Below are 27,375 nucleotides of genomic sequence, written 5' to 3' on the forward strand. Positions count from 1 at the left end.
AAAAAAAAAAAATCCTTTAGGGTACTAAAAAGAAAGACTCCTTTATTTTTTTTGAGATGGAGTCTCGCTCTGTCACCCAGGCTGAAGTGCAGTGGCACTATCTCGGCTTACTGCAAGCTCCGTCTCCCGGGTTCATGCCATTTTCCTGCCTCAGCCTCCTGAGTAGCTGGGACTACACGTACCTACCACCACGCCCGGCTAATGTTTTTGTATTTTTAGTAGAGACGAGTTTTCATCGTGTTCGCCAGGATGGTCTCGATCTCCTGACCTTGTGATCCTCCCACCTCAGCCTCCCAAAGTGCTAGGATTACAGGCATGAGGCACCACGCCCGGCCAGAAAGACTCTTATAGATATAAGATGCATATATGTGCCCTTTAACACTATTAAATTACTGGGAATTTAACAATTTAATAATTCTATTAAATTCTTGGGAATTTAATCCCAAGGAAGGACTCAAATAATATCCTAACAATTTGTCCCAAGATATTCATTTCAGCATTGGTAGAAGAAATAACTCATATACATAATATGTCACCAATTGGGGAGAACATAAAAAATGTTAATACAATACTATAGAATATTATGCAGTCTTGAAAATAAATGGAGTATATATAACTAACATGGAAAGGTATCCAAAATAACAAAAAAAAATTAAAGTCAAAAAAGCATGTATTACACCATTTTCTATGTTTAAAAATTATTTTTTATCTGTATTTTCATTCACACATATATAGGTGCTTAGGTGGCATCTAGGAGTATTGACTCCAAAGTGTTAACACTACTTACTTATCTCTGGGTGATTGGGTTTGGGAATGGGGGAAAGAACTTCCAAGCTATTGCCATACAACCAGATACAAATACATGAATCTACAGTAGGAAAACTTACCTTTTAACTGGTCTAGTAAAGACTTAAAACTATATTCTATTCGTTCCTGGATCTCCATTGTATCCTCTAAAATTGAAAAACAAAAAATGAAAAACATTCAATTCCATTTTTAGTAAGATAAAGAAGCAAGATAAATAACTGCAAGAAGTTCATGGGCAAGGACATTTTCTTTTCTCTACAGACCCTTATGCATTTTTCATTATTTTGAGACAAAAAGAAAAAGATAATGAAAGGAAAAGGAAGAATAAAAGGAAAGGCACTAATTACCTTTCTGCCAAAGGTACTACCTAAAATTCTTTAACAGGGCTTAAAATCTATGCGCTTCAAACACTCTAAATGGTAGGATCTACTAACCTTATGATTTAAAAAAATAGATAAATAAAAGGAAAAGTCGGTAGAGTATTGTGATTTTCATGGGTTGAGAGCTTACAAAAAAAAATCTCTTCTCTACAAAGTTTAGTGCTTTTCCTTTTTTTTTTTTTGAGACAAAGTGTCACTCTATCGTCCAGGCTGCACAGTGGTGCTACCTTGGCTCACTGCAACCTTTGCCTCCCAGGTTCAAGCGATTCTCCTGCCTCAGCCACTGGAGTAGCTGAGACTACAGGCACCCCCCACCATGCCTGGCTAATTTTTGTATTTTTAGTAGACAGAGAGTTTTGCCATGCCGGCCAGGCTGGTCTCGAACTCCTGAACTCAAGTGATCCGCCCGCCTCAGCCACTCAAAGTGCTGGGATTACAGGCGTGAGCCACTGCGCCCGGCCTACTGCTTCATTTTTAAAATCCAACAGCCTTTCAACAAATGAAGAATTTCTTCAACTTCTGGACCTAACAAGTGATTTTAAATATGGAATGGACTTAAGCATCTAAAACATTACTTTGTAACCTATGACTGTACCCTCTTGTATACTAAACCAGACATTTCCAGAACAGCTTCCAGCTGCCATATACTCTAAAATTTTCCAAATGTGAGGTTATAGACATTTTATTACGTGTACTACATTTTCTATGACAAACACCCTGTAAACACACAGTGTACACTTACCTAAACCACTGGTATCCAGCTCATAAATATCACTGACAAGATAAAAAGAGCTTATCTGGCACTGAGAACAGCCAGAATTAAAGAATCCACCCATTCTAGTAGGTACAGGACCAAGGAAAGGATACTGGAAAAAAGGGAGAAAAATAATGCTCTTCTAGATCCATCTAAATGCATACAAAATAAGAAAATCAAGTAACTGGTGAATAAAAACCTGTCTCAGCTAAAAGCCACTAATCAGCAAACTAATAAACTGAATCATTACAGTAAAAACAGAACATCTATATTAATTTGTTGCTAGCTATTAAAAACTTACCATCACAAAAAGTTATTTTGCTTTCTCCCTCACTAGTCTGGATATTGAGGAAGCCTCTGTAATTCCCTCTCAGTCTAAAATATTCCTCTTTCTCCTACAGAAGCCATAAACTGGGACAAAACAATTCCTTACTACTCACTCACCCCAAACGCCTGTTTATAAAACAGTCATAAATATAATTATTGCAACTTTGATGGTAAATTATATATATTGATGGTACCTGAATATCCTTCTCAATAAATCGCTTTCCTGTCTCCAGGGCTGCCTCCAGCTGTTGAAGGAGCAAACGAAGAATATCAATCCGGGAGGATACCCCATTCTCGGCAGTCTTCTCCGAGTTCTTTGGCTCCACAGGGTGGTTGAGACTTGGAAGTCCACTGATCAGCCTCAATGTTAAGGATCGGATTCTTAACCACAAGGTCTCCTCCTCTAAGGAAAGTTTCTTATGTTCTTCAGAAACGTCCCTTAAACAGAAACATCCCCAAATTATCTAACGTATTCAATTCATTGCTTTCAAATCTTTTTTTTTTTGAGACGGAGTCTTGCTCTGTCACCCAAGCTGGAGTGCAGTGGCACCATCTCAGCTCACTGTAAGTTCTGCCTCCTGCGTTCACACCATTCTCCTGCCTCAGCCTCCCGAGTAGCTGGGACTACAGGCGCCCGCCACCACACCCAGCTAGTTTTTTTTTTTGTATTTTTAGTAGAGACTTCCAACAGCTTGGAAGTTTCACCGTGTTAGCCAGGATGGTCTTGATCTCCTGACCTCATGATCTGCCCGCCTCGGCCTCCCAAAGTGCTGGGATTACAGGCGTGAGCCACCGCACCTGGCCTCAAATCTTTTAAAAGTTAACTTTCGGGAAAGATGGTGGAACAGGCTACCAAGTCCGTGCTGTTTGTGTGTCTGGGTAACATTTGTCGATCACCCATTGCAGAAGCAGTTTTCAGGAAACTTGTAACTGATCAAAACATCTCAGAGAATTGGAGGGTAGACAGCGCAGCGACTTCCGGGTATGAGATAGGGAACGCCCCTGACTACCGAGGGCAGAACTGCATGAAGAGGCACAGCATCTGCATGAGCCACGTTGCCCGGCAGATTATCAAAGAAGATTTTACCACGTTTGATTATATACTATGTATGGATGAAAGCAATCTGAGAGATTTGAATAGAAAAAGTAATCAAGTTAAAACCTGCAAAGCTAAAATTGAACTACTTGGGAGCTATGATCCACAAAAACAACTTATTATTGAAGATCCCTACTATGGGAATGACTGACTTTGAGACGGTGTACCAGCAATGTATCAGGTGCTGCAGAGCCTTCTTGGAGAAGGCCGACTGAGGCAGGTTCATGCCCTGCTGTGGCCAGCCTGACTAGACCCCACCCTGAGGTCCTGCATTCTCAGTCAGTGTGTAATCATGTTCCAGAGCCCAAATGCCCAGCTTTGTTCAGTTGACTTACTGTTTCTTACCTTAAAAAATATTGTAGATGGAAATCAGTTATGTTTGGCAGAAGAATCAATAAAATTATTTGATTCTGACAGTTTATGGGGTATATTAAGCATTCTTAGACTAGTTGAACATCTCACTTTGCCCCAATTACAAAAATAGTAGAACAAGGAACATAAAACATAATGAAGGAAAACCTCACTTGAAGGCCCAGGTCAGCATCTAAGCCCGCTGAGACTTAGATAGTCAAGTCTACCTCTTCAGTAGGTTTGTGTGGATGGCCCGATGGAGGGCAGGTGCCCTCTGCTCCCTGTGCTACCTCTCTCTTCCCCAGGGCCTTTTATGGATTGACAGTAGCCCTCTCCACAGGAGCTCACAGTCTAGATTAGAAGTGTTTTAATTTATACACACCCATAGTGCACACTTGTATATTGAAAAGATAGGGAAGAGAGAAACATTTATGGAAACAGTCGTTAGCACCTTCAATACTTCATGATTTTTGTCGAGTTTACTTCATGAGGAGGTCAGCTCCTTTGCTCCCATCTGAACCACTTTGCCTCTGAAACTTAATTATATCCAGAAAGAAGGACGCTTGTATGCTAGTCTTAACTATGGTCAGTTGAGGAATATGACACTTTTTATATGCACATGTAACCCAAATGTCCAATATAAATTGGCTTATTTTTAAAAATAATTTTAAAAGTTGGGAAACGCTTTATTATTTGGCATGCTTAAATATTAAGTATTCTTCATCAGCATTTAATAAATGTATAGGCAGATATAGGTAATTTCTGTGTATTTTGAGATAATGTTGAAATCACGAATATTTCAAAATAAACTGGGGAGTTATAAAAATACAACTAGAGATATAAAAAATAAATAAATAAAATAAAATAAAAGTTAACTTTCACCAGTTAAGATGCTTTGAATGGTTCCGACTTTCATTTACTAGCTGAATGACCTAAGATAAGCCAAAATGTTCTCAAACACCATTTCACTATCAATAAAATGGGAATGATAACCTATTCAACAGGTCATTTTCGGCCGGGCACGGTGGCTCATGCCTGTTATCCCAGCACTTTGGGAGGCCGAAGTGGGCGCATCACAAGGTCAGGAGATCGAGACCATCCTGGCTAATAAGGTGAAACGCCGTCTCTACTAAAAATACAAAAACATTAGCTGGGCATGGTGGCAGGTACATAGTCCCAGCTACTCGGGAGGCTGAGACAGGAGAATGATGTGAACCAGGGAGGAGGAGCTTGCAGTAAGCCAAGATTGCACCACTGCATTCCAGCCTGGGCGACAGACAGACTCTATCTCAAAAAAAAAAGAGGTCATTTTCCCTATAAATGACACTTTCTTCTCTGATTATAAAAATAATACATGAGGACAGGAGTGGTGGCTCACACCTGTAATCCCAGCACTTTGGGAAGCTGAGGTAAGGGATCGCTTGAGGCCAGGAGTTGGAGAACAGCCTGGTAAACATAGCAAGACCCGGTCTCTACAAAAAAAATACAAAAAATTAGCTGGACGTGGTGGCACACACCTATAGTCCCAGATACTAGGGAGGCTGAGATTGGAGGATTGCTTGAGCCCAGGAGTTCAAGGCTGCAGTGAGATATGGTCACGCCACTGTACTCCAGCCTGGGTAAGATCCTGTCTCTAATAAAAATAATAATACATGATATAAAAAATTCAAATGACAGAAAAATGTAAAAGGTAGAAAAGCTGCCCTGATAACCAATACCCACAGTATTATCAAGTTTGGTATAGATCTTTTTAGACTTTTGTAATGCGAATGTATAAAAATCTAACTAAAAATAGGGGCTGTGGCTGGGCGCAGTGGCTAATACCTGTAATCCCAGCACTTTGGGAGGCTGAGGCAGGCAGATCATGAGGTCAGGAGATCGAGATCATCCTGGCTAACAGGGTAAAACCCCATCTCTATTAAAAATACAAAAAAAATTAGGCGGCTGTGGTGGCACACGCCTGTAGTCCCAGCTGAAGCTAAGGCAGGAGAACTGCTTGAGCCCAGAAGGTGGAGGCTGCAGTGAGCTGAGATTGCGCCACCGCAGTCCAGTCTGGATGACAGAGTAAGACTCTGTCCCCCCCCAAAAATAAAAAAAAAAATTGGGGCTGGGTGAGATAGCTTACACCTTTAATTCCAGCACTTTGGGAGGCCCAGATCGGGGGACTGCCTAAGGTGAGGAGTTTGAGAACAGCCTGGTCAACATGGCAAAACCCCGTCTCTACTAAAAATACAAAAATTAGCCAGGCATGGTGGTAGGGACCGGTAATCCCAGCTACCTGGGAGGCTGAGGCAGGAGAATCGCTTGAACCCAGGAGGTGGGGGTTGCAGTGAGCCGAGATCACGCCACTGCACTCTAGCCTGGGCAACAGAGAGAGACTAGGTCTCAAAAATAAAAAGCAACTAAAAATAATACTTATACAACTTAATAATTTTAAACAAATTGATTACAGTACGCAACAGGCTCTATCTAAAAAAACAAGTAACTAAAAATAGTATGTATACAACTTAATTTTAAACAAACTGGTTAGAGTATTTACACTATTTTGCAAACTTCATCTTTTTATGACAGTGTGTGCAGAAAAGAGTTAACATAGCAGGCCTGTAGCTATTATCATTAGAAGGGCCTACTTGCAAGGTTGGCCCTTGGCTGATGTCTGGGAACTCTGCACTCCAACTGTTCCCTAAAATAAGAGTGGCTCGCTGTGCCTAGACTGTTTATATAAACCATGTTGTTTATGGTGAATACCTGCTTTCTTTCCACTCAGGATAGACAGAGTGTACCTACATAACAATGAAACCTTAAGCACCAAGTCTCTACTGGGTTTCCCTGGGCAGGAACATTCCACCTGTGTTGCTGCATTTTTCCCTGCTAGAAAAAGGAGCATACTCAGTGTTTCCCCTCAGAGGAGGGAGAAAACACTGGAGGTCTGAATTCTCCAGACTCTGCCTGTTCCTTTTTCCCTTCCAGATTCTGTCATGTGTCCTTTCATTATAATAAGCCTTAGCCGTTGAGTGCAACTATATGCTCAGCCCTGTGAGTCCTTCTGGGACTCAAAAATTCTAAATCACTGAATGTGGCCTTGGCAACCCACAAATCACAGAATGTTCAGAACTACCTCATATACACATCTTAGCATGTTTCTGCATTTATTTCCTTAGGTTCTATTTTCCTACAAGCAGATCTGCCAAATTAAATGGTGTGTGGCGTTTTAAATCTTGGTAGAGATCACTACAATCCCCTATAGGAAGACTGTATACAATTTATCCCTGTGTAAATGCATAATCAGTATTTTCCACACAGTCTTGCTGACCACAAGTATTCATCTTTTTTTGCTAGAAACAAAATCTTTATTGCTGTAAGATGTGTTTCTTTGAACTTCTTGTTAAGCCCTTTGCCCAATTTCTTGTTTTCTTATTGACTATTAAGAGTTCTCTCTACATATGAAGGATATTTATATGAAGAAATTTACTACAAACCTTTAGAACTTAACAAATTTATTATTTCTATTTACAGAAGTTAAATTCTTTATGTTTCCAGATTTGGTATAACGCTAAGAAAGGCTTTCCTCGCCTATTTAAAAATATTTTCTATATTTTCTTCTACAATTTCTAAGGAATCTAAAATTTAGCATATAGTCTTTAATCCGTCTGGAATTCTCATATATGCTGTGAAGTTGATCTAACTTTTAGATTAACTGGCAATCCCAGCATAGAGGTGAGCTACACTTTCTTCATTTGGCTTACCTATATTTTCTGATCACTACAACAAACACATTATTTTATATTTGTGTAAAGTGGAGTTTGTTTTTTTTAACTTTAGATTCATCCTAATTCTTGTTTTTTTGTTTTTTTTTTTTTTTTGAGATGGAGTTTTGCTCTTGTTGCCCAGGCTGGAGTGCAATGGTGCGACCTTGGCTCACTGCAACCTCCGCTCCCTGGGTTCAAGCAATTCTCCTGCCTCAGCCTCCTGAATAGCTGGGATTACAGGCACATGCCACCATGTCCAACTAATTTTTGTATTTTTAGTAGAGACAGGGTTTCACCACGTTGGCCAGGCTGGTCTTGAACTCCAGACCTCAAGTGATCCACCCGCCTCAGCCTCCCAAAGTGCTGTGATTAACGGCCTGAGCCACCACACCTGGCCCATCTTAATTCTTTAAAAATAAATTGCTTCACCCAGGAGTTCAAAGCTGCAGTGAGCTATGATTTTGGTCTCTTTAAAAGCCTTGTCTCTTTTTAAAAAAAAAAAAAGAAAGAAAGAAAAAAACTTTAAAAATTGCTTGGGGTTAAATTCCAGTTACCTGTCTTTTGGATCCCAGCTGAAAAAAACATTTAAGTCTCTGTTGTCTCGTAAATCTTCCCATGGAATGTCATCTTCTTCTGGCCTAAGGTTCATTGACTTTATACTTTCTGCTAAACTGGTTGATCTGTGATTAAAAAAAAAAAAAAAAAAATCATGTATTATTTTAATAGTAAAATAGCCAGAAAATATTATTAATCAGGACTTCCTGTTTTACTAGACAGGAAGGGAAAGAGGAAGGAAGGGCTCATATAGGGTGAAATAGAACCAAGCACAGATCAAACTGGCTAGCTACATGGCAAGAAAAAGGCTTCTGGAAGCCCACACAAAACAAAGGGGATCAGCATTAATTCCTGAAATCTCTTGATTTGTAGGGAAGGAGGAACCTTTGTAAGCACAATAGGGACCAGGTGTTGATGACCATGACCTAAATGGCTTCTGTAATGGTCCCAAGATGTTGCTGGCAGTATTCTATCATTTCCCATGACATGTACCAAGTTCTGTTTCCCCACTGTCTGTCTCCCTTTTTTTCCCCATATTTTACCTTAAGCCTGCTAATAACACCCATGAGCCCATTAATGGCTCTTAACTGATCTAATCCCTTAGCTCCTTTAGATCTCTCATGCAATACTTACATATTTGCTTCAAGTAGAAGGTCTAACAGCATCCGTTCAGTACGGACTTGTGCAAAATGAAGAGAATTATTCAGCCTGTTCCTAAAAGCGATAAACTCTGGGATCTTCTCAAATGCACCATATTTGTAAGCTTGAATAATATATTCTGAGGTCTGAGAAGGAAAGATATCACCTTGGTATAAATAGTTCACAAGTCAGGCAATGTAAGCAAACCTTGCCAGTGAAAACAAAACACTCAAACTAAAATTAAGTTTTAAATCTAATCTTTAAAGGTCTTGGTCACCAAGTAGAGTATTAGCTTTTTAAAATGTTGTTTTTCTTCCTTCTTATACTTTAGACAAATGTCTCCTTTACTAATATTACTAATTGTAATAACCAGCTTCTGCCATCATCACATAAGCCTTCTCTTGGCAATCATGTCTTTCAATTCAATAGGAACTGAGGTTTTGTTTTGTCGCCATCAGTCAAAAATTTGGTTAGTGCCATTCTGGAAGGGATGTTACCCCATGTTTTTCTGCATCTAAGATAAACTGTGTTTCATACAAAGGTTCCAAAAGCACCAGAATAATAGAACCACCTGCCCCCCCAGCCCAAATAAAAACCACTCTCCTTCAGAAAAAGACAGGCTACTCCTTGGTTTTGCTTATTTCTGAATACTGTATTAGAAACACATGGCATATAAGCATTACGTCAGGATAGAAGACACCAAACAAAAGACCTATAAAAATTCATGTCATAATGTATTCTGAGGACAAAGACTTCAAGAACCAAGTTTCTTGTCCATCTACATTACATAAGACCTCTGCTGGAAATTTCCTTAAACAAGTATGTGAAGGGAACATTCACCACATGTGCTTTAATTGTAGATTAATACATATACAGAGATTAAACATTACAGAACAGAGGCAAGATAAAGAATTCTAAGCAGAAATTCTGGCACAATAGAAGAAAATCTCAGGGAAGAACATTTCATGGGTGTGGGTCTATGCCATCAGGATCAGAAGATAGGAGATTACCCCTTTAGACCAAGGAAACTATTATGCTCAAAGCTGATGTCTGCCCCAAAAAAAGATCCTTTCTAGAAAAAACAGTCTTTTTACACAGCCTCAGTTAATCAGCTCTGCCCCCATTTCCATTACGTCTGAATAATTTGCCCAGTAGGAAAATAGGCCAATAGTCAACAACATACCCTCTGATATACAGCCTTGCAGGGTTCATTTCAGGCCGCGGGATTGCGCCACGGGCGCTAATTCAACTGCATTCGATGCGGCTTTTAAACCCCCATGGGACACCTCGGCGAGCTGTTTGCCTGCAGTATCTGGAGAAATTAAAGACGGACGGACACAAGAAAATTAAAAAGATTACTTGTGATCCTGCAGGTTTCAAGAAGGACTACCTGAAAAAGCTCGAGTATACCTTCTAGCTTGATTAAAGGACAGTGATACACCCTATCAAGAGGAGGCCAGGATACTCTAAACACATGTGCCTATCCTATGGCCCCTTGGCTTAGAAAACACAGCAAGGTTTACTATCAGCTCTTGTAATAGGAAATTACAGCTGGGGCAGGGAAAAAAAAACAGCTGGTTAGGAACACATGATTCAGCAATTAATCAAAAAGAAAATATGACTTTAGTAATTCCAATCAAAGTTATAATTACAGTTCCAAAGTATGTTATGATTTAAGGAGGCAACCCAGCCTTACCAAGTGTAGAGGCAGTTTTAATTTCTAAGTGGTCCGTGGAACACCACTTTATTTAAAAAAAAAGGCAATGGCTTTTCAAAGAGAAAAATAAGGGGTAACGAAGAGAGTATAGTCTTTAACAAACTAAGAAGGTAGTCACAGTTCTCTGGCTTATCTTTTTTAGATAGTCCTTCTGTAACACTGCAGTAAAGTACCACTGCAGAGCTAGACAAGGGCCTGGGATGCAACCAGTAGGACCAAGGCTATGGAAGTAGTACTATGTGAAGAAACAACCCCGCACTGGAACTGCAGGCAAAACTGAAAGCCACAGGCACTTTAAAGACTTTTGAATATCAAAGTATGTTGTCCGTACCTATTTCTACTAATTTACGCACCAATGAGGCTATTTAGATCCCGAATGGATTCCTGAAATGAACCCTGGTCACTGTAAAAATTAGTGAAATATATGGACATAAAACCCCTGAATAATGATCTTTGTGAATACTTAAAATAGAGATTTGATTTTCTTTACTTTTTTTTTTTTTTTTGAGACAGAGTCTCACTCTGTCACCCAAGAGTGACAGCTGGAGTGCAGTGGCATGATCTCAGCTCACTGTGACCTCCACCTCCCAGATTCAAGCAAGTCTCCTGACTCAGCCTCCCAAGTAGCTGGAATTACAGGCACTTGCCAACACACCCAGCTAATTTTTGTGTAAAATAGAGATTTTAAAGTGAAATTTTAAAGACGTAAAAACACATAAGTGACTTTTGAAGATATGAAAATCTAGTGCTCATTCTCATATTTTTAAAAAAATCTATTCCAAAGTAAGATGACAACAGAAAATAACCTTTCTAGAAAGAAAATCCCTGTGCAGACCTTCCAAATACAACTTTCAATCCCATAGCACAAAATGTTACTAAGCAGAACACTAGATTTTCCATTTAAGTAAAAGTGTTCTGTCAAAGAGCTAGGTGGGAATTGAAATGCATCAGTCACCCAAGGAAAAAGCATCCGGGGATCCCAAAAACTACCAAGAACAGAAGACGCAGAGTACAGAACTCTGGATTTGAAGAGAGATATTTCTAATACTCTAAGCACAAGGTTGAACACACACAGTAAGACACTACAATCATAATCTTTCTTAGCCTTAGATTTCTTTAGGAAACAGCTCACATCACAGTCTCTATCTGGCACTCAACATTAAGGTCAAGCTACATGTTCCTAGCTGTACTGTGTTTTTCTTTTTTGGTCGGGGGGCAGAGTCTCTCTGGTCACCCAGGCTGAAGTATAATGGTACAATATCAGCTCACTGCAACCTCCACCTCCCAGATCAAGCAATTCTCCTGCCTCAGTCTGCCGAGTAGCTGGGATTACAGGCACCTGCCACTATGCCCGGCTAATTTTTGTATTTTTAGTAGAGACGGGGTTTCACCACGTTGGCCAGGCTGGTCTTGAACTCCTGACCTCAGGTGATCCACCTGCCTCAGCCTCCCAGTGCTTGGATTACAGGTGTGAGCCACTGTGCCCAGCCTGTACCATATTTTTCTTTTGCCTCTAGGACTCCTCAAGATTTTCTCCTTTCAGCAGATTAAATAAGCTCCATCTTCTTAGCAGTAATCAAAATATATTTGAAGTGTCTTAGTCTCTGATCAATAAAATGCTATCATTTTATCAGGTTCAACATCACATACATTCAGATGAATTAGTCACTTTTGCCACACACAACCATCAGCAAAACATCAAACAAAGATACAAAAAAAAAAACACTGAGGATGACACACCCCCTCAAATTGCTCCCAGGGGTCTCCTTTGCCTATATTATAATACTTCTGTAATTTTATTTTTAGAGTTTTCTTTTAAAAAAACTCTTCAGACACAATATTTGTGGGGAAAAAAAATTAAAGCCTAAGTCTGATGTATATAAAGTAATGTGTCTTTATTGACCACATCTTCATGAGTAATACAGTTCTTCTAGAATGCTGGATGATTGAAAGCTAGAGGAAAAGCCACCGGGCTGGAATGAATCCCTTATTTGCTCCCACTACCTCAAAGCTATTTGAGAAACAAACCTTTGAAAAGGAATCTTCAGTAAATCAAATGTTTCTTTAATCTCTCTTATAAATACAGAAATGAGGGCATAAATGAGATGAGGAAACCAATCCTATTTTTTTTTTTTAATGAAACTTCTTGAAAACAGGAGTTCAAGTACAGATACTTGAACACACAATGAAAATTCATAGGTTTATAGTTCATCCATGCTAGATTTTAGAAACCCAACATCCTAGAGATGACCTTCTGACCACTAAGCCAGGCCAGCACACCTTCTGAGCAACATGCTCAGATACTAATACTCATTTTCTTCTCTCCCTGATTAGAGGCGTGCCACAAAATGAGGTCTGAACGGAGATACTAATCACTGGGAGGGGGTAGGGGGACCACTTTGGGGAGGGGATACAGGACTAAGAACCAACTGATGGTACACAGCTCATTATCTAAGCACAAGAGGCTGCTTTCCATCTGCTCCGAGCTGTCCTTTTGCTACTCCAGCCCTCTAGGCCATTCCCTGAAACTTGTCAGAACGTAATTATCATAAACTGAAAACAAACCTATATCCCATGTTCAGAAATGCTTCTATTTAATACAACATACCCTTAAAGAATTAGATGGAAGATAGATTAGTCAACCTGTTATACTAAAACGAAAGGGTTTAAAAAAAATCCTCGTGAGTGTTTGCCAAGAAGAACCCCAGAAACTAGCTTCCTTGCTAGTTCCTTAATTGCTGGTAGACCATGAGAATGGAAGGCTATGGGCAGATAGCTGGCACAGCCAACTTCAAGCGATGAGGCTTAGAAGTCTGTGAAAACCAAGTAGGCAGTGACCACCCTGGAGACATTCATTTTCTCCACATTCATTGTTGGGCAGTTTTTCACAATTGGTCAACTGAGTACAGACCATATGGTTTTCCTACAAAAACTTCTGCTTAACCAACAAGTAGAGCCCAAGTCTGTTTGCAGTGAAAAATATGGTGCAAATCCCATCCTTTCATTATGGCACAGAGAAGCTCTATTTTATTTATTTCTACTTTAAAAAACATATTATTCACCTAAGTTTCTTGGAATGCCTTTTAATTTTCTAAGAAAATACAAGTACATTCACTGTTGGCAAACAGCACAATGGACATACATTTCAGAGTTAAATAAAAGTAACGGAGAGCAGCTGCTACTGCAGAATGTTAAATGGCATCCCAGGCTATGAATGCTTATGGGCTGTTTCTTTTACCCTTGGAAAAGTCTCTTAGAGATCAAAAGACAGGTCTAAGATGAATAACACTTCCCATTCACTAAATACCAGTTTTAAATGCAACTTTCCAAAGAATCTATCAAATACACCCATTCTAACAAACACAAATAACTCTCTACCTCTCCCTACCAGCCTTGGACAGTAAGCTGTGGTCTAAGGGCACTTGCTAGTTCAGCATAGTGCACCTTAACACGTGTACTTGTGACATGAGGTGACGCACTCCTCAACAGTGTGCAGTGAGCAGGCAAGATCACATTAAAAAATAGTTTTTCACTTACATCTTTCTGGTTGGAGTGAAAAAACCTGAGTGCGAAGTTACAGGATTGGGACGCAGCAGCATACTGACCTAGAGATTCAGCATATCGGGTCAAAAGATAACTAGATCAGAAGGAAAAAAGGAAAAAAAAAAGACATGTTATACTTACTTACCTACCTCAAGTAACAAATATTACGCTTCAAATTACTTGGCAAAAAAATAGTTAGGCATAAGAAAACACTAAAACATACACCCACAGAAATGATCTAATTCACAAGTTAAAATTTTTAAAAAAGCAAAAGGTTAACTCAGTTTTGTGGGAGACGTAAAGTTCTATACTAGGCTTTCTTACACTCTGATGATTAATGGCACATAAAAGGTCTAAGAGAACATAATGCTGTCTTCCTAAAACAGCACCATAGACAACAGAGAAAATGCCATTAAGTGATAATAGCATAATAATAAAGAGTAGTCTAAATACAAATCCAAAATACAAATTCAAACTTTGTTGAGGTCAATAAAGTACAAGTGTCAACTTCAACTGCAAAGCGGAAATGAACACTTCAAAATAATGTGTGCTAAGAATAAGGGTTCAAAGTGTATGTGTGTGTGTGTATATATATATGTTTGCTATCTCTGAGGAAAACTCTCTTACATTTCTAAATTGTGCAAATTTTCAAATTACTACAAAATGCTGGGAGATATAAAAATCTTTCTGCTTTGCAATGAATCATAACAGATTATTATTTAATCAAAAAGGCTTAATGTCAGGATCAACTTTAAAATCTAACTTAGAGTCCTGTATACCCCACACTGGTGTAGCTGGCTGCTCATTATTCAGAGTATATACTACCAACCCAATGGTATCATGCTGGATATGCTTAGCATCAAGGCTGGAGTAAAGATCCACCACTGGTTCAAATGCACCCAGCATACAGTAGATTCGAACAAGCAGCAATTTGAACTGAGCATTGGAAGGGCTATGGGTTAATCCCTCTTCCAGCAAAGTCAGGGCCTGCCACACAGCAGTCTCATCACCTAGAACCAAAATACAATATTATCCACTGATCTTGACAGCAAATGAAAGTTTCCCAAAAACAAAAAACAAAACCTTATTGACATCATCACCCCCACTCTATAAATGAAGTTAAATGACAGAGAACAAATTTTAGATATACATCTATAACCAAAATAGAGAATTTCGCCTAAATAGAGAGTCCCTTAATAGTTAAGTCTATTCTTAAACATGCCCGCGACAAAAATGATGCAGATTTTAAGTGGCCAGGTCTTATGGGGGGAAATTACAGAATCTCAGATTCTGGGAAGACATGGACTTTGAAGGAAAACTGGAGCTCAGCATCTTGCCCCTGCAGGATTTCCTTTATGAAACCCCAGACAGATGTTCTCTATAGACATCATTTTTCTTCCATATGTAACTCTACTAACAGAATGGCAAATAGGATGTTTGAAAATATTTACTCATTAATAATCAAACTAAAATTTTTTTTTTTTTGGTCTATGAAATTTCAAAAGGTACATGTATCTGTAGGCTTCAAGATTAAGTAACTTATTCTTTAGAATCTATCTAAAGAAAATACTATGAAATACAGATAAAGCTTTATATATAAAAATAGTTATCGTACTATCTAGTGATATAATGATGGGAGACTGATTAGGTAAATTATGGTAACTTCCACACATGGAAACATCATATAACTACTTGACAGTAATGAAGACTTTTTAATTACAAAGGAAAATGTTTGTGCAAGAATGTTCAGTAAAACACATACAGAGAGAGAAAATTCAAGTTAGTACAAAGAGTTGATCTCAACTCTTAAAATATGCACAAAGAGAGAGAGAAGAAAAACACAAAAAAAATGTTAGCTGGACATGGTGGCTCATGCCTATATTCCCAGCACTTTGGGAAGCTGAGGTGGGAGGATCACTTGAGCCCACAAGTTTGAGACCAGCCTGAACAACATAGCTAGACCTCGTCTCTACTAAAAACATTTTTGAAAAAATTAGCCAGATGTAGTGGTGCACACTGCCTATGGTTCCAGCTACTCAGGAGGCTGAGGTTGGGAGGACTGCTTCACCCTAGGAGGTTGAGGCTGTAATGAGCTGTGATCATGCCGCTGCACTCCAACCTTGGCAGCAGAGTGCAACTTTGTCTCAAGAATAGAAAAGAGAAAAAAGAAAAAAATGCAAAAGTGATAGAGTGCTTTTGAGGTCCAAAAAGGTGAGATTTTAAGTAAACTGCTTTCCAAAATTTGAACAAGCTACTTTTACAGTCAGTAACAACAGCAAAAATGAAAGCACCATATAGTAAGATTTTAAGGTAATATTCTATATGCTGTTTTCCAAAAGAAAAGAAAGATAGGCCGGGCACAGTAGCTCATGCCTGTAATCCCAGCAGTTTGGGAGGACAAGGCAGGGAGATGGCTTGAGCCCAGGAGTTTCAAACCAGCCTGGGAAACATGGCAAAACCCCATCTCTACAAAAAATACAAAAACTGGCTGGGCGCAGTGGCTCACACCTGTAATCCCAGGACTCTGGGAGGCCAGGGAAGCGGATCACCTCAGGTCAGGAAGTCAAGACCAGCCTGGCCAACATGGTAAAACCTCTTCTCTACTAAAAATACAAAAATTAGCCAGGCGTGGTGGATAATTCCAACTACTCAGGAGGCTGAGGCAGGAGAACTGATGGAACCCAGGAGACACAGGTTGCAGTGAGCCGAGATCACACCACAGCACTCCAGCCTGGGTGACAAAGTAAGACTCCATCTCAAAATAAAAATAAAATTTAATAATAAATTAAAAATAATTTTAAAAACATTTAAAATTAACTAAATAAATAAATAATACAAAAACTAGTCAGGCATGGTGGCATGTGCCTATACTCCCAGTTACCCAGGAGGCTGAAGTGGGAGGATCCCTTGAGCCCAGGAGGTTGAGGCTACAGAGCGCTCCTACGGTGCCACTGCACTCCAGCCTGGATTACAGTGTGAAACTCCGTCTCAAAAAAAAAGCCTTTCAGAAAAAAATATTCGAGAACATCAACTTCCTGAAGCACTCAATCCTTTTGAATTCAAATGAATCTCTTTAAATGCCCTCATCAACTTTCTATTGATTTCTAAGTTCTGCCAGGTGCACCTTGAACAATGATTACGACTGTGACTGGAATACTTCATCATCCCTTTCACTGACTTTAAGAAGCCCTGCATCTTTACAAGATCTACAATTTCATTTTGCAAATGATTCCCATGTATTTGTCTGCACTGCAGGATTTTGGACACTTTACCTTTTTTCTCTCTGCCCTCCACTTCTCTCATCTATAAAACCGTGATAGTAACTATATTATTAAAATGTTTAAATTGGCCAGGCGCAGTGGCTCATGCATGTAATCCCAGCACTTTGGGAGGCCGAGGCAGACGGATCACGACATCAGGAGTCCAAGACCAACCTGTCCAACATAGTGAAACCCTGTTTCTACTAAAAACGCAATAATTAGCCAGGTGTGGTGGTGCGCGCCTGTCATCCCAGCTAGTCAGGAGGCTGAGGCAGGAGAATCGCTTGAACCTGGGAGGCGGAGGTTGCAGTGACCCAAGATTGCATCATTGCACTCCAGCCCAGGCGACAGAGCGAGACTCCATCTCAAAAAAAAAACTAAACTAAAATAAAATTGTTTAATTTGTGTAAAGTACTTTCATATGCCTGCTAATCAACTGTCAGTTGTTACTATTATCATATGGCCACGTATCTTGCTCAAAATATTAATATATGAGACTAGCAAAGCCATAGTCACTATTGGTGAGAACAGATGCTAGGCATAAGTAAGAAAGGCTATCTGTGTGGGGATCAAATTACGTGAGCAGTTCATTAATGTTTTCATGTAAAAATGACTTTTGCTGCCCTATGCAGCCTCATGAATCTAGGGGCCCAAATAACAAGTTACCTGACGACAAGGATTTCACTGTCATCCTTGGTACAATACAGTGTAACAAGTAACATGGGCTGGGCTCGGTGGCTCACGCCTGTAATCCCAGCATTTTAGGAGGCCGAGGCGGACAGATCACCGGAGTTAGGAGTTTGAGACCAGTCTGAGTAACATGGTGAAACCCCAACTCTACTAAAAATACAAAAATCAGGTTGGGCGCAGTGGCTCACGCCTGTAATTCCAGCACTTTGGGAGGCCAAGGTGGGTGGATCACGAGGTCAAGAGATGGAAGGAAGGCCATCCTGGCCAACATGGTGAAACTCCGTCTCTGCTAAAAATACAAAAAATTAGCCAGGTGTGGCGGCGGGCGCCTGTAGTCCCAGCTACTCGGGAGGCTGAGGCAGGAGAATCACCTGAACCCAGGAGGGGAGAGGTTGCAGTGAGTCAAGATTACGCCACTGCACTCCAGCCTGGTAACAGAGCGAGATTTTGTCTCAAAAACAAAAAACAAAAACAAAAATTACCCAGGCATAGTGGCACATGCTATAATCACAGCTACTTGGGCGGCTGAGACAGGAGAATCGCTTGAACCCGGGAGGACGATGTTGTGGTGAGCCAACATCGTGCCATTACATTCCAGCCTGGGCAACAGAGCAAGACTCCATCTCAAAACAAACTGAAAAAAAAAAAACACACTACCATATGGTTACATACAATGTTCTACAGAAGTTCAGAGGACCATAAAATCCCCAGTGGTGAAGGAGTTAAAATCAAGACAGGCTTTGTTAAAGGCACCATTTGAGTAAAAGTTAGATGAGGGAGGTAAGAAAGTTATTTCAAAGACAGGCAACATGATGTTAAGTGATAGTTGTAAAAAAATTTTAAAGCAGATTCAAGACCACAAATACCTAAGAATCTGGAGATGTGGACACAGGCCAGATTATAAATAGCATTATAAAATATCCTAAAACACTTGACGTTTATCTTCAGGAAAACAGGGTACCTCTGAAGGATTTTTTTTCTTTTTAAATTTTTTAGAGACAGGGTCCTGCTCTGTCACCCAGGCTGGAGTGTAATGGTGTGATCATAGCTCACTACAGCCTTGAACTACTGGGCTCAAGCCTCAGCTTCCTGAGGTCTGAAGGATTTTAAGAATGGCATGATAAGGCCGGGTGCGGTGGCTCACGCCTGAATCCCAGCACTCTGGGAGGCTGAGGTGGGTGGATCACCTGACGTCAGGAGTTTGAGACCAGCCTGGCCAACATGGCAAAACCTCGTCTCTATTTAAAATACAAAACCTGGCCGGGCGCGGTGGCTCACGCCTGTAATCCCAGCACTTTGGGAGGCCGACGTGGGCGGATCACGAGGTCAGGAGATCAAGACCATCCTGGCTAACACGGTGAAACCCCCTCTCTACTAAAAATACAAAAAATTAGCCGGGCGTGGTGGCGGGCACCTGTAGTCCCAGCTACTTGGGAGGCTGAGGCAAGAGAATGGCATGACCCCAGGAGGCAGAGCTTGCAGTGAGCTGAGATGGCACCACGGCACTCCAGCCTAGGTGACAGAGCGAGACTCCGTCTCGAAAAAAAAAAAAACCAAACAAACAAAACAATAACTAGCCGGGCGTGGTAGCACATGCCTGTAATCCCAGCTACTCTGAGGCTAAGGCACGAGAATCGCTTGAACCCAGGAGGCGGAGGTTGCAGTGAGCTGAGATCATGCCACTGCACTCCAGCCTGGGCAACAAGAGCAAAACTCCATCTCAACAACAAGCAAAACTGAGAGCTCTGTGAAATGATCCATGAGGGCAGAGGTTGTGTTTATCTTGCTTACCATTGCCTCTTCAGCCCTTTGTTTCTTCTATAGTTTAATTCTCATGAATAATATGCAATAAGCACCTAAAGTTATTTTTTCTCCAAAACTGCTAATAAGAGAATATGTCAGGGTGTGGGACCTAAAGAAAAGGCAACCCAATACCATTTGCTGAATCATCCTTTTCTTCCCCAATCACTCACGATGCTTCCTTTACCACGTCTTATATTTTTATCCTAAATGAGACAGACTATATTCCAGAAAGAATGCATTTTCCTGTATATAAAATTTTTTGAAGTGAATAAAAGATATTCTGTTCCATAAGCCTGTGCATGTATTTCTTAGTCAGTTTCATTGTATTTTAATTTTTGTAGCTTTGTCATAGTATTTTTTTTATAGTCACTACTTATTATTCACAAACACTTAAAAACAGAACAGATATCCATTCATTTAACATTATCCTGGTTACAAGGGGATAAATTGGAGACAGTTTTTGTTGTTGTTGTTGTGAGACGGTATCTTGCTCTGTTGCCCAGGCTGGAGTGCAGTGGCACGGTCTCGGCTCACTGCAATCTCCGCCTCCCAAGCTCAAGCAATTCTCCTGCCTCAGCCTCCCAAGTAGCAGGGACTATAGGCATGCGCCAAAATGCTTGGCTAATTTTTGTATTTTTAGTAGAGACGAAGTTTCGTCATGTTGGCCAGGCTAGTCTTGAACTCCTGATCTGAGGTGATCCACCCGCCTCAGCCTCCCAAAGTGCTAGGATTACAGGCAGGAGCCATCGCACCTGGCCAAAACAGGTTTTTCTGGAAGCACCCTAGAAATATCAAGAAAAGTAGAACCTAAAAGCATAAATAAAATTTGTGGATTTTATAATTAGTCTAACAAAAGAATGCAGGACTTATAATCAATAAAAGCAAAAAGTAAAGTTGAACTGAAATCACTGCTACTTACCTGTTTCCCTCCATACATCAATAAGCACATGGACAGCAAGGAGACAGTAATAGTCAGAAAATTGCAATTCTGTTTTCAAACAGGTTTTCCCTATGGGGGAAAAAAAATCATATCTATTTTAATGTTTGTTCAACTATTACTGACCCCATAGGAGTTTTTAAAAGCAGGAAAGTGACAGGAGGGAATAGAGGAAAAGTAAAAGAAAATTAAGAACAAGATAAGTATCAGGAGAAAAATATGAACCATGAATCAAAGGGTTCAAAAGAAGGTGAAACCACACTCAGCTGGAACAGAAGGTAGGGTTCCAGAGCAGAGGTGGTATCTATGATGGTCCCAAAGGGAGAAAAGGAAGATTTGAAGGAGGTCGAAGTGAAGAAAAGAACATAAGCCAAGTGCCATGTATAACTAAATTCACAATATGCTCCTGACTTCATCTAATTCTTTAGATTACAGATAAATACTGACATCTTATAGTCAGACAATTATGTGTCTATCACATATATCTAGCAAAAGCCACACCTATCTGAAGATCATCTATTTCTAAACTAAATATTTATCTTACAATTTACAATATTCCTTTTGTTCACTTACAGTCTGTATATTAAGAATACTTAGGCCTACAAGCAGAAAATGTGATAATTATAAACTATGCAATCTATATGAGCCCCAATCTAATAAAAAGTTAGCTCATCAGATCAAGAACATAGACAACTGAAAGCCAATCCAAATTATTTAAAACTCCAGGCTTAAGAAAGGCTTTACATCATATTACTTAGATGGTCTTCCCAGACAAAATAGTCTCCTTACAAAACTCATTAAAACAGGGTGCTACAGGTGATTAAAAAACTGACTTCTAAGTCTTAGCGTAGATCAGGGAACTACTGCACATTTTGAATGGTTGCTCACCAAATTCCAGTCCATGCTGGTACCTTAACATCAATTCTCTGACCACACTCAATTTCTGATTTTTATCCATGGTGTGGTACAAGCCAAGTAACCTCGTCAGCTGCACCACACACAAATGTTGCTGCAGAGCTCTGATGTCAGCAGGCAGTGCCAGCTTATCCTCTGTTGGTGTCGACAAAGGAACAACTCCAAGTAACTGATTAATAAACTGCAAAGTGGGGAAAAAAGGAGCAAAGGTCTCAAAACACAACTAGTCTTCAGTAGGCCATAATTAACAGAAATTGAAATGGTCTAGAAAAAGACATCAAGAAAAAAACCCAAAAACTAAAATTCCTTTCATACACCATTTTCTATCTACCAAAACAGCTAAAATGAAAAAAATTTGTGACAGCACACAACACTGGTGAAGCTCCAATGAAACTGGCACATTCATTCATTACTGGCCAAAAGTATTCGTCAATACCATGTACTACAGGCAGTGAAAGATTTTTATAATTCTGAAAATGTTCCATAACTTATAGCATATTAACATAATATATATTACAGCAATGAAAACATTAAGAAGACTATAGAAAAGAACAGATTACCAAAAAATTTTTTAAATTTTAATCTGTAATTATGCTGATAAATTCTGAAAGGAAAGGTTATACATGGAAAGACACTGTTTACCTCATGTCAGTGACCCTACATTTTTCTTAATTGAACTTATTATAATTATAGATTCATGCTCAGCTATGAGAAATAACAGAGATCCCATATACCATTCATCCAGTTTTCTCCCAATGGTTACATCTTGCCTTAAAATGTTTTTCATCCTTTAAATTTCGATTAAAATTACAAAATAAAACCCACATACCAGTTCTAGTCATTTATTTATTAAACACATGCTTATTTCCTCTCAATTCTAAAATCCTATTAAGATGCCAGTAAGGAATAAAAAGAAGAGGTTGGGTGCAGTGGCTCAGGTCTGTAATCACAGCACTTTAGAAGGAGAAGGCGGGCAGATCACTTCAGGCCAGGAGTTCAAGACCAGCTGGGCCAACATGGTGAAACCCCATCTCTACTAAAAATACACAAAACAATTAGCCAGGCATGGTGGCGCACACCTGTAATCCCCGCTACTCAGGATGCTGAGGCAGGAAGGAGAATTGCTTGAACCCAGGAGACGGTGGTTGCAGTGAGCCAAGATTGCGCCACTGCACTCCAGCCTGGGCAACAAGAGTGAAACTCCATATTTAAAAAAAAAAAAAAAGAATAAAGCCACAAAGATCAAGAATGTGTGAAGAGGCCGGGAGCTGTGGCTCACACCTATAAGCCCAGCACTTTGCGAGGCAGAGATGGGAGAATCACTTGAGCTCAAGAGTTCAAGATCAGCCTGGGCATATAGTGAGATCTCATCTCTACTAAAAATATAAAATAAAAAAACACAGCCAGGCATAGTGGTGCACGCCTGTAGTTCCAGCTACTCAAGAGGCTGAGGCAGGAGGATGGCTTGAGCCCAGGAGTTTGAACCTGCAGTGAGCCATCGTCCCACCATTACACTCCAGCCTGGGTGACACAGTGAGACCCTGTCTCAAAAAAGAAAAAAAGAATATGTGAAGAAATGAGAGACGACAGCAAATAAAAATCATCAAGATTCAAAAGATACAAGAACAGTTGGTAAGAAATAACTTATGTCGCCAAGAACACCGAAATCTAACAGTACGCAATGAGGCAGACCCCAATAAGCAGGAAGCGCACTCTAGTCACAGAATCTTGGAAGACTCAGAGACTAAGGGCACCAGGTGTCCCTAAAGGCTAAAGTGCTGATGGGACTAAAATAGAATATATAAATTTCTAAGAAGTTAGGCCCCTCCCAAAGTCCACAGACGGAATTTCTAAGTGTGAGTAGAATAGCCTGGGTTTTATAGCCGTAATGCGCTGAACCAGATAAAGAGTCAGAGACAGCAGTCATAGCTGAAAACAGGGGAATAAAGTGAAATTTGCTTATTCAGTGATAATTTCAGGCTCCCACCCCGTACTCCCAACCATATCCCAGAATGCTATCAGACAAATATGTAAGTTCCTAAACAGATAGTAGCAAACAGGCATTTTGGAATGGAAAGCATTTCTTACATTGGTGAAGAGAAGGGTAGAGAGAACAGAATCTTATGTTTTATCCTAAGTATATAAGGGGGCAACTGATTTGTTATAAACAACTAATCACCTTCCACAGAAGGGCACCAATAGTTTAAGACTATAACTATAAAAATAAATTGAAATAATATAGAAATATGGAGGAAATATGAAAATAATCTCAAAATATGGAGGAAAATAACAAAAGAATTTAGTTGGAAGTGATTTGCATCTGTTGAGCTGGAACAAAAAGAGTGACTACTGCCTCTCAACACAAGCCTTGTGATACTATCTGACTTTTTCAATTGTATACAGCACATGTATTTCTTTTTCCTTTTTTGGGAAGGGGTCTCACTATGTTGTCCAGGCTGGACTCGAATTCCTAGGCTCAAGCAATCCTCCTGCTTCAGCCTCCTGAGTAGCTGTGATGATAGGTGCGTGCCACTGCGCCTAGCTCCGATACATGTAATTTTTTGATACAAATGAAACAAAAAAAATTAAAACAAAATCCCACTCATCCTGCAGTTTCACATCTGTAATGAATTTGCTTCAATTTACCTATAATTCTATTAATTTTAATCATTATGATCAGATATATATATTCCATACTTTTAACAAACTGTAGCACTGATTTTCATGTTTTTGTTGTTTTTGAGACAGAGTCTCACTCTGTTGCCCAGGCCGGAGTACAGTGGTGCAATCCCGGCTCACTGCAACCTCCACCTCCCGGGTTCAAGCGATTCTCTTGCTTCAGCCATCAGAGTAGCTGGGACTACAGGCATGCACCACCACACCCGGCTAATTTTTGTATTTTTAGTAGCCACGGGGCTTTGCCATGTTGGCCAGGCTGGTCTCAAACTCCTGAACTCAAGCCGCCTGTCTCAGCCTCCCAAAGTGCTGGGATTGCAGACATGAGCCACCATGCCTAGCCATTATTTTCATGTTTTTGATTAAATGCTTGTATAGTTTCTACTGCCAGTTCTTCTAACCTTGCAAGCCATTTTATGTATTAGTTAGGTTTATTGCGGCCTTCTTTAGTGGATGCTAAAGAAAAATCTTCCTGACAAGGTTTTGTTACAAAATAATCTGCTCATTCTTTAGTCTGTACAGTTTTACTGCTGTGTAAAATATTTCCTTTAAAATTAGAATCGCTGAGGCCAGGCACAGTGGCTCACGCCTGTAATCCCAGCATTGGGAGGCTGAGGCGGGTGGATCACTTGAGGTCGGGCGTTCGAGACCAGCCTCACCAACATGGAGAAACCCCGTCTCTACTAAAAATACAAAATTAGCCAGGCATGGTGGTGCATGCCTGTAAAACCAGCTACTCGGGCAGCTTAGGCAGGAGAACTGCTTGAACCTGGGAGGCAGAGCTTGCAGTGAGCCGAGATGGCACCATTGCACCCTAGCCTGGGCAACAAGAGCGAAACTCGTCTCAAAAAATAAAATAAAAAATAAAAACTAGAAGCAGTCGGGCGCGGTGGCTCGGGCCTGTAATCCCAACACTTTGGGAGGCCGAGGTGGGTGGATCACTTGAGGTCAAGAGTTCGAGACCAGTCTGGCCAACATGGTGAAACCCCATCACTACTAAAAACACAAAAATTAGGCTGGGTGCAGTGGCTCAGGTCTGTAATCCCAGCACTTTGGGAGGCCAAGGCAGGCAAATCACTTGAGGCCAGGAGTTCAAGACCAGCCTGGCCAACATGATGAAACTCCATCTCTACTAAAAATACAAAAAAAATTAGCTGGACATGATGGCGGGCGCCTGTAATCCCAGTTACTCGGGAGGCTGAGGCAGGAGAATCACTGAACTCAGGAGGCGGAGGTTACAGTGAGTTAAGATTGCGCCATTGTACTCCAGCCTGGGCGACAAGAGCTAAACTGTCACAAAAAAAAAAAAAATTAGCCAGGCATGGTGACGGATACCTATAATTTCAGCTACTGGGGAGGCTGAGGCAAGAGAATCACTTGAGCCCGGGAGCCAATATCATGCCACTGTACTCCATCCTGGGCAACAGAGCGAGACTCCGTCTCACAAAAAAAAAAAAAAAAAACCTAGAATCATTTTATTGTTTAGCTAAAACCCTAAAGCAAAGGAAACAAAGATTACAACATACCCAGGGTAAGCCACTTCAGGATAACTGAACTCACTGGCTCACTCTTAGGGGCTAGTCAGACTTTAAAAAGATTTGGTTCATAATTCATTAGGACAACAATTCTCAGCTTGACTTGGACAGTTCGTAATCCTCTGACAAACATACTTGCTGAGTGACAGGATATTTACCTACTGAAGTCATTCTACAGTCAAAAAGTGGCAGCAAAATTACCTCTCTCAAGTAAAATTTACATAGACTAGGACTATAAACTCAATGTAACAGCTTTAAATCCTTATTCTCACAGAATAGTGACTAGAGCTTATCACTGCTAGCATTCTAGTAAGGGTCATCTGAATAGATGATTCTTACTATGTGGGATCACATGAGATGACCTAAGATTCTCAAACATACCAATGAAGTAGAGCTGTACAGAAAAGGTTACTGGTACTAGATTCATGGTAGCAAACCTTTATGAATCTCAGCTAAAAGCAGCAAGTGTTCCTCTAATGCAGCCCCACCATTTGATGCTTCAAATAGCAAGACAATAAGCACTGTAAGACAAGATCAGTTATTCCTTATCTTAGGGCTTAGCACACAATATGCTCAACACTTACTGAATGAATCCCTCCCACAAGGTTTATCTACATTCCACTTCAATCCCTCCAGTAACATGAAGCTCCCACACAGTATTCAAGAGAATTCTCACTACTAAGAAAGATCTTTTTCTCAGTGAGTCAAATTCTGAGCTCCCTGTAGAACTTCTTGCTGGTCCCTGTTCTCCTCCCTCTTCTACATACAGCTTTTCAAATAAGTGAACGGCAGTACCACTCTGTCCTTGACAGACCAAACCTCTCCTCCACTCAACCATTTTTCCCTCTTATATGCTTTTAAATCCTCCTATAACCCATAACTTTCCTTTCCGAATGTGTTACAATTTATCCAGAAACTTCCAGGCTTGGCCTGAGCCCTATAACCACAGCAACTCAAATAGAGCTTTACTAAACCAATGTGAATGGCAGCAGTCATTTCAGAACCCGAGACCACTGGTTACTTATCAGTTGGGGAATACACTGCTCTATCTGCCCCAAATGTATAACCCCAGGTCTGCCAAAGTATTGAACCTTCATGGACTAAAAATGTGGTCACTAAAAAAATACTCTAATTATATCTACTGTGCTTCCAGTGCACTTCATCCATTCCACATGGGGACAACAGAAAGTTTTCTGGGAGAACGGATGGTGGCAGCCCTGTCACAGAAAGACTTCCAATCTTCCCAGCCAGGCCAACATGGTGAAACCCCATCTCTACCAAAAATACAAAAATCATCCAGGCATGGTAGCACACCAGTAATCCCAGCTACTTGGAAGGCTGAGGCAGGAGAATCCCTTGAACCAGGAGGCAGAGGTTGCAGTAAGCAGAGATCGTGCCACAACACTCCACCCTGGGCGACAGAGTGAGAGCAAGAATCCGTCTCAAGAAAAAAAAAAAGAAAGAAACAAAGAAGACATTAAAAGGAGAGCCCACTAGACTTCAAACTGCAAACTTTGTACTGCAGAATTTCATGAAGATGATGAATACATTTGAAACCACATATCCAACAAAGAACTTGTATCTAGGATATATAAAGAACTCTGCAAACTCAACAGTAGGGAACACTTGTTCTATTTTATA

General features: G+C 40.3%; 1 protein-coding gene and 1 pseudogene across 2 annotated transcripts in view; one reads left to right on the forward strand and one right to left on the reverse strand.

Moving 5' to 3' along the window:
* The window catches only part of NAA25 (N(alpha)-acetyltransferase 25, NatB auxiliary subunit), a 90,246-nt gene that overhangs the window by 14,576 nt on the left and 48,295 nt on the right, over positions 1-27,375 (reverse strand). Inside the window, exons 11-19 of the mRNA XM_011997899.1 lie at positions 21,497-21,704; positions 20,591-20,680; positions 14,748-14,928; positions 13,913-14,012; positions 8,653-8,804; positions 8,019-8,144; positions 2,463-2,706; positions 1,930-2,053; positions 888-953 (exon numbers count right to left, since the gene is read on the reverse strand). Coding sequence (XP_011853289.1) covers positions 888-953; positions 1,930-2,053; positions 2,463-2,706; positions 8,019-8,144; positions 8,653-8,804; positions 13,913-14,012; positions 14,748-14,928; positions 20,591-20,680; positions 21,497-21,704 — 1,291 coding nt within the window. The remainder of the gene's footprint in view (positions 1-887; positions 954-1,929; positions 2,054-2,462; positions 2,707-8,018; positions 8,145-8,652; positions 8,805-13,912; positions 14,013-14,747; positions 14,929-20,590; positions 20,681-21,496; positions 21,705-27,375) is intronic.
* On the forward strand, positions 3,105-4,562 carry LOC105552278 (annotated as a pseudogene). Its single transcript, XR_001007984.1, has one exon. The product of XR_001007984.1 is annotated as a low molecular weight phosphotyrosine protein phosphatase pseudogene (transcript).

The sequence above is a fragment of the Mandrillus leucophaeus genome, unplaced genomic scaffold (assembly GCF_000951045.1).
Source record: "Mandrillus leucophaeus isolate KB7577 unplaced genomic scaffold, Mleu.le_1.0 Scaffold55, whole genome shotgun sequence".
NCBI lineage: Eukaryota > Metazoa > Chordata > Mammalia > Primates > Cercopithecidae > Mandrillus > Mandrillus leucophaeus.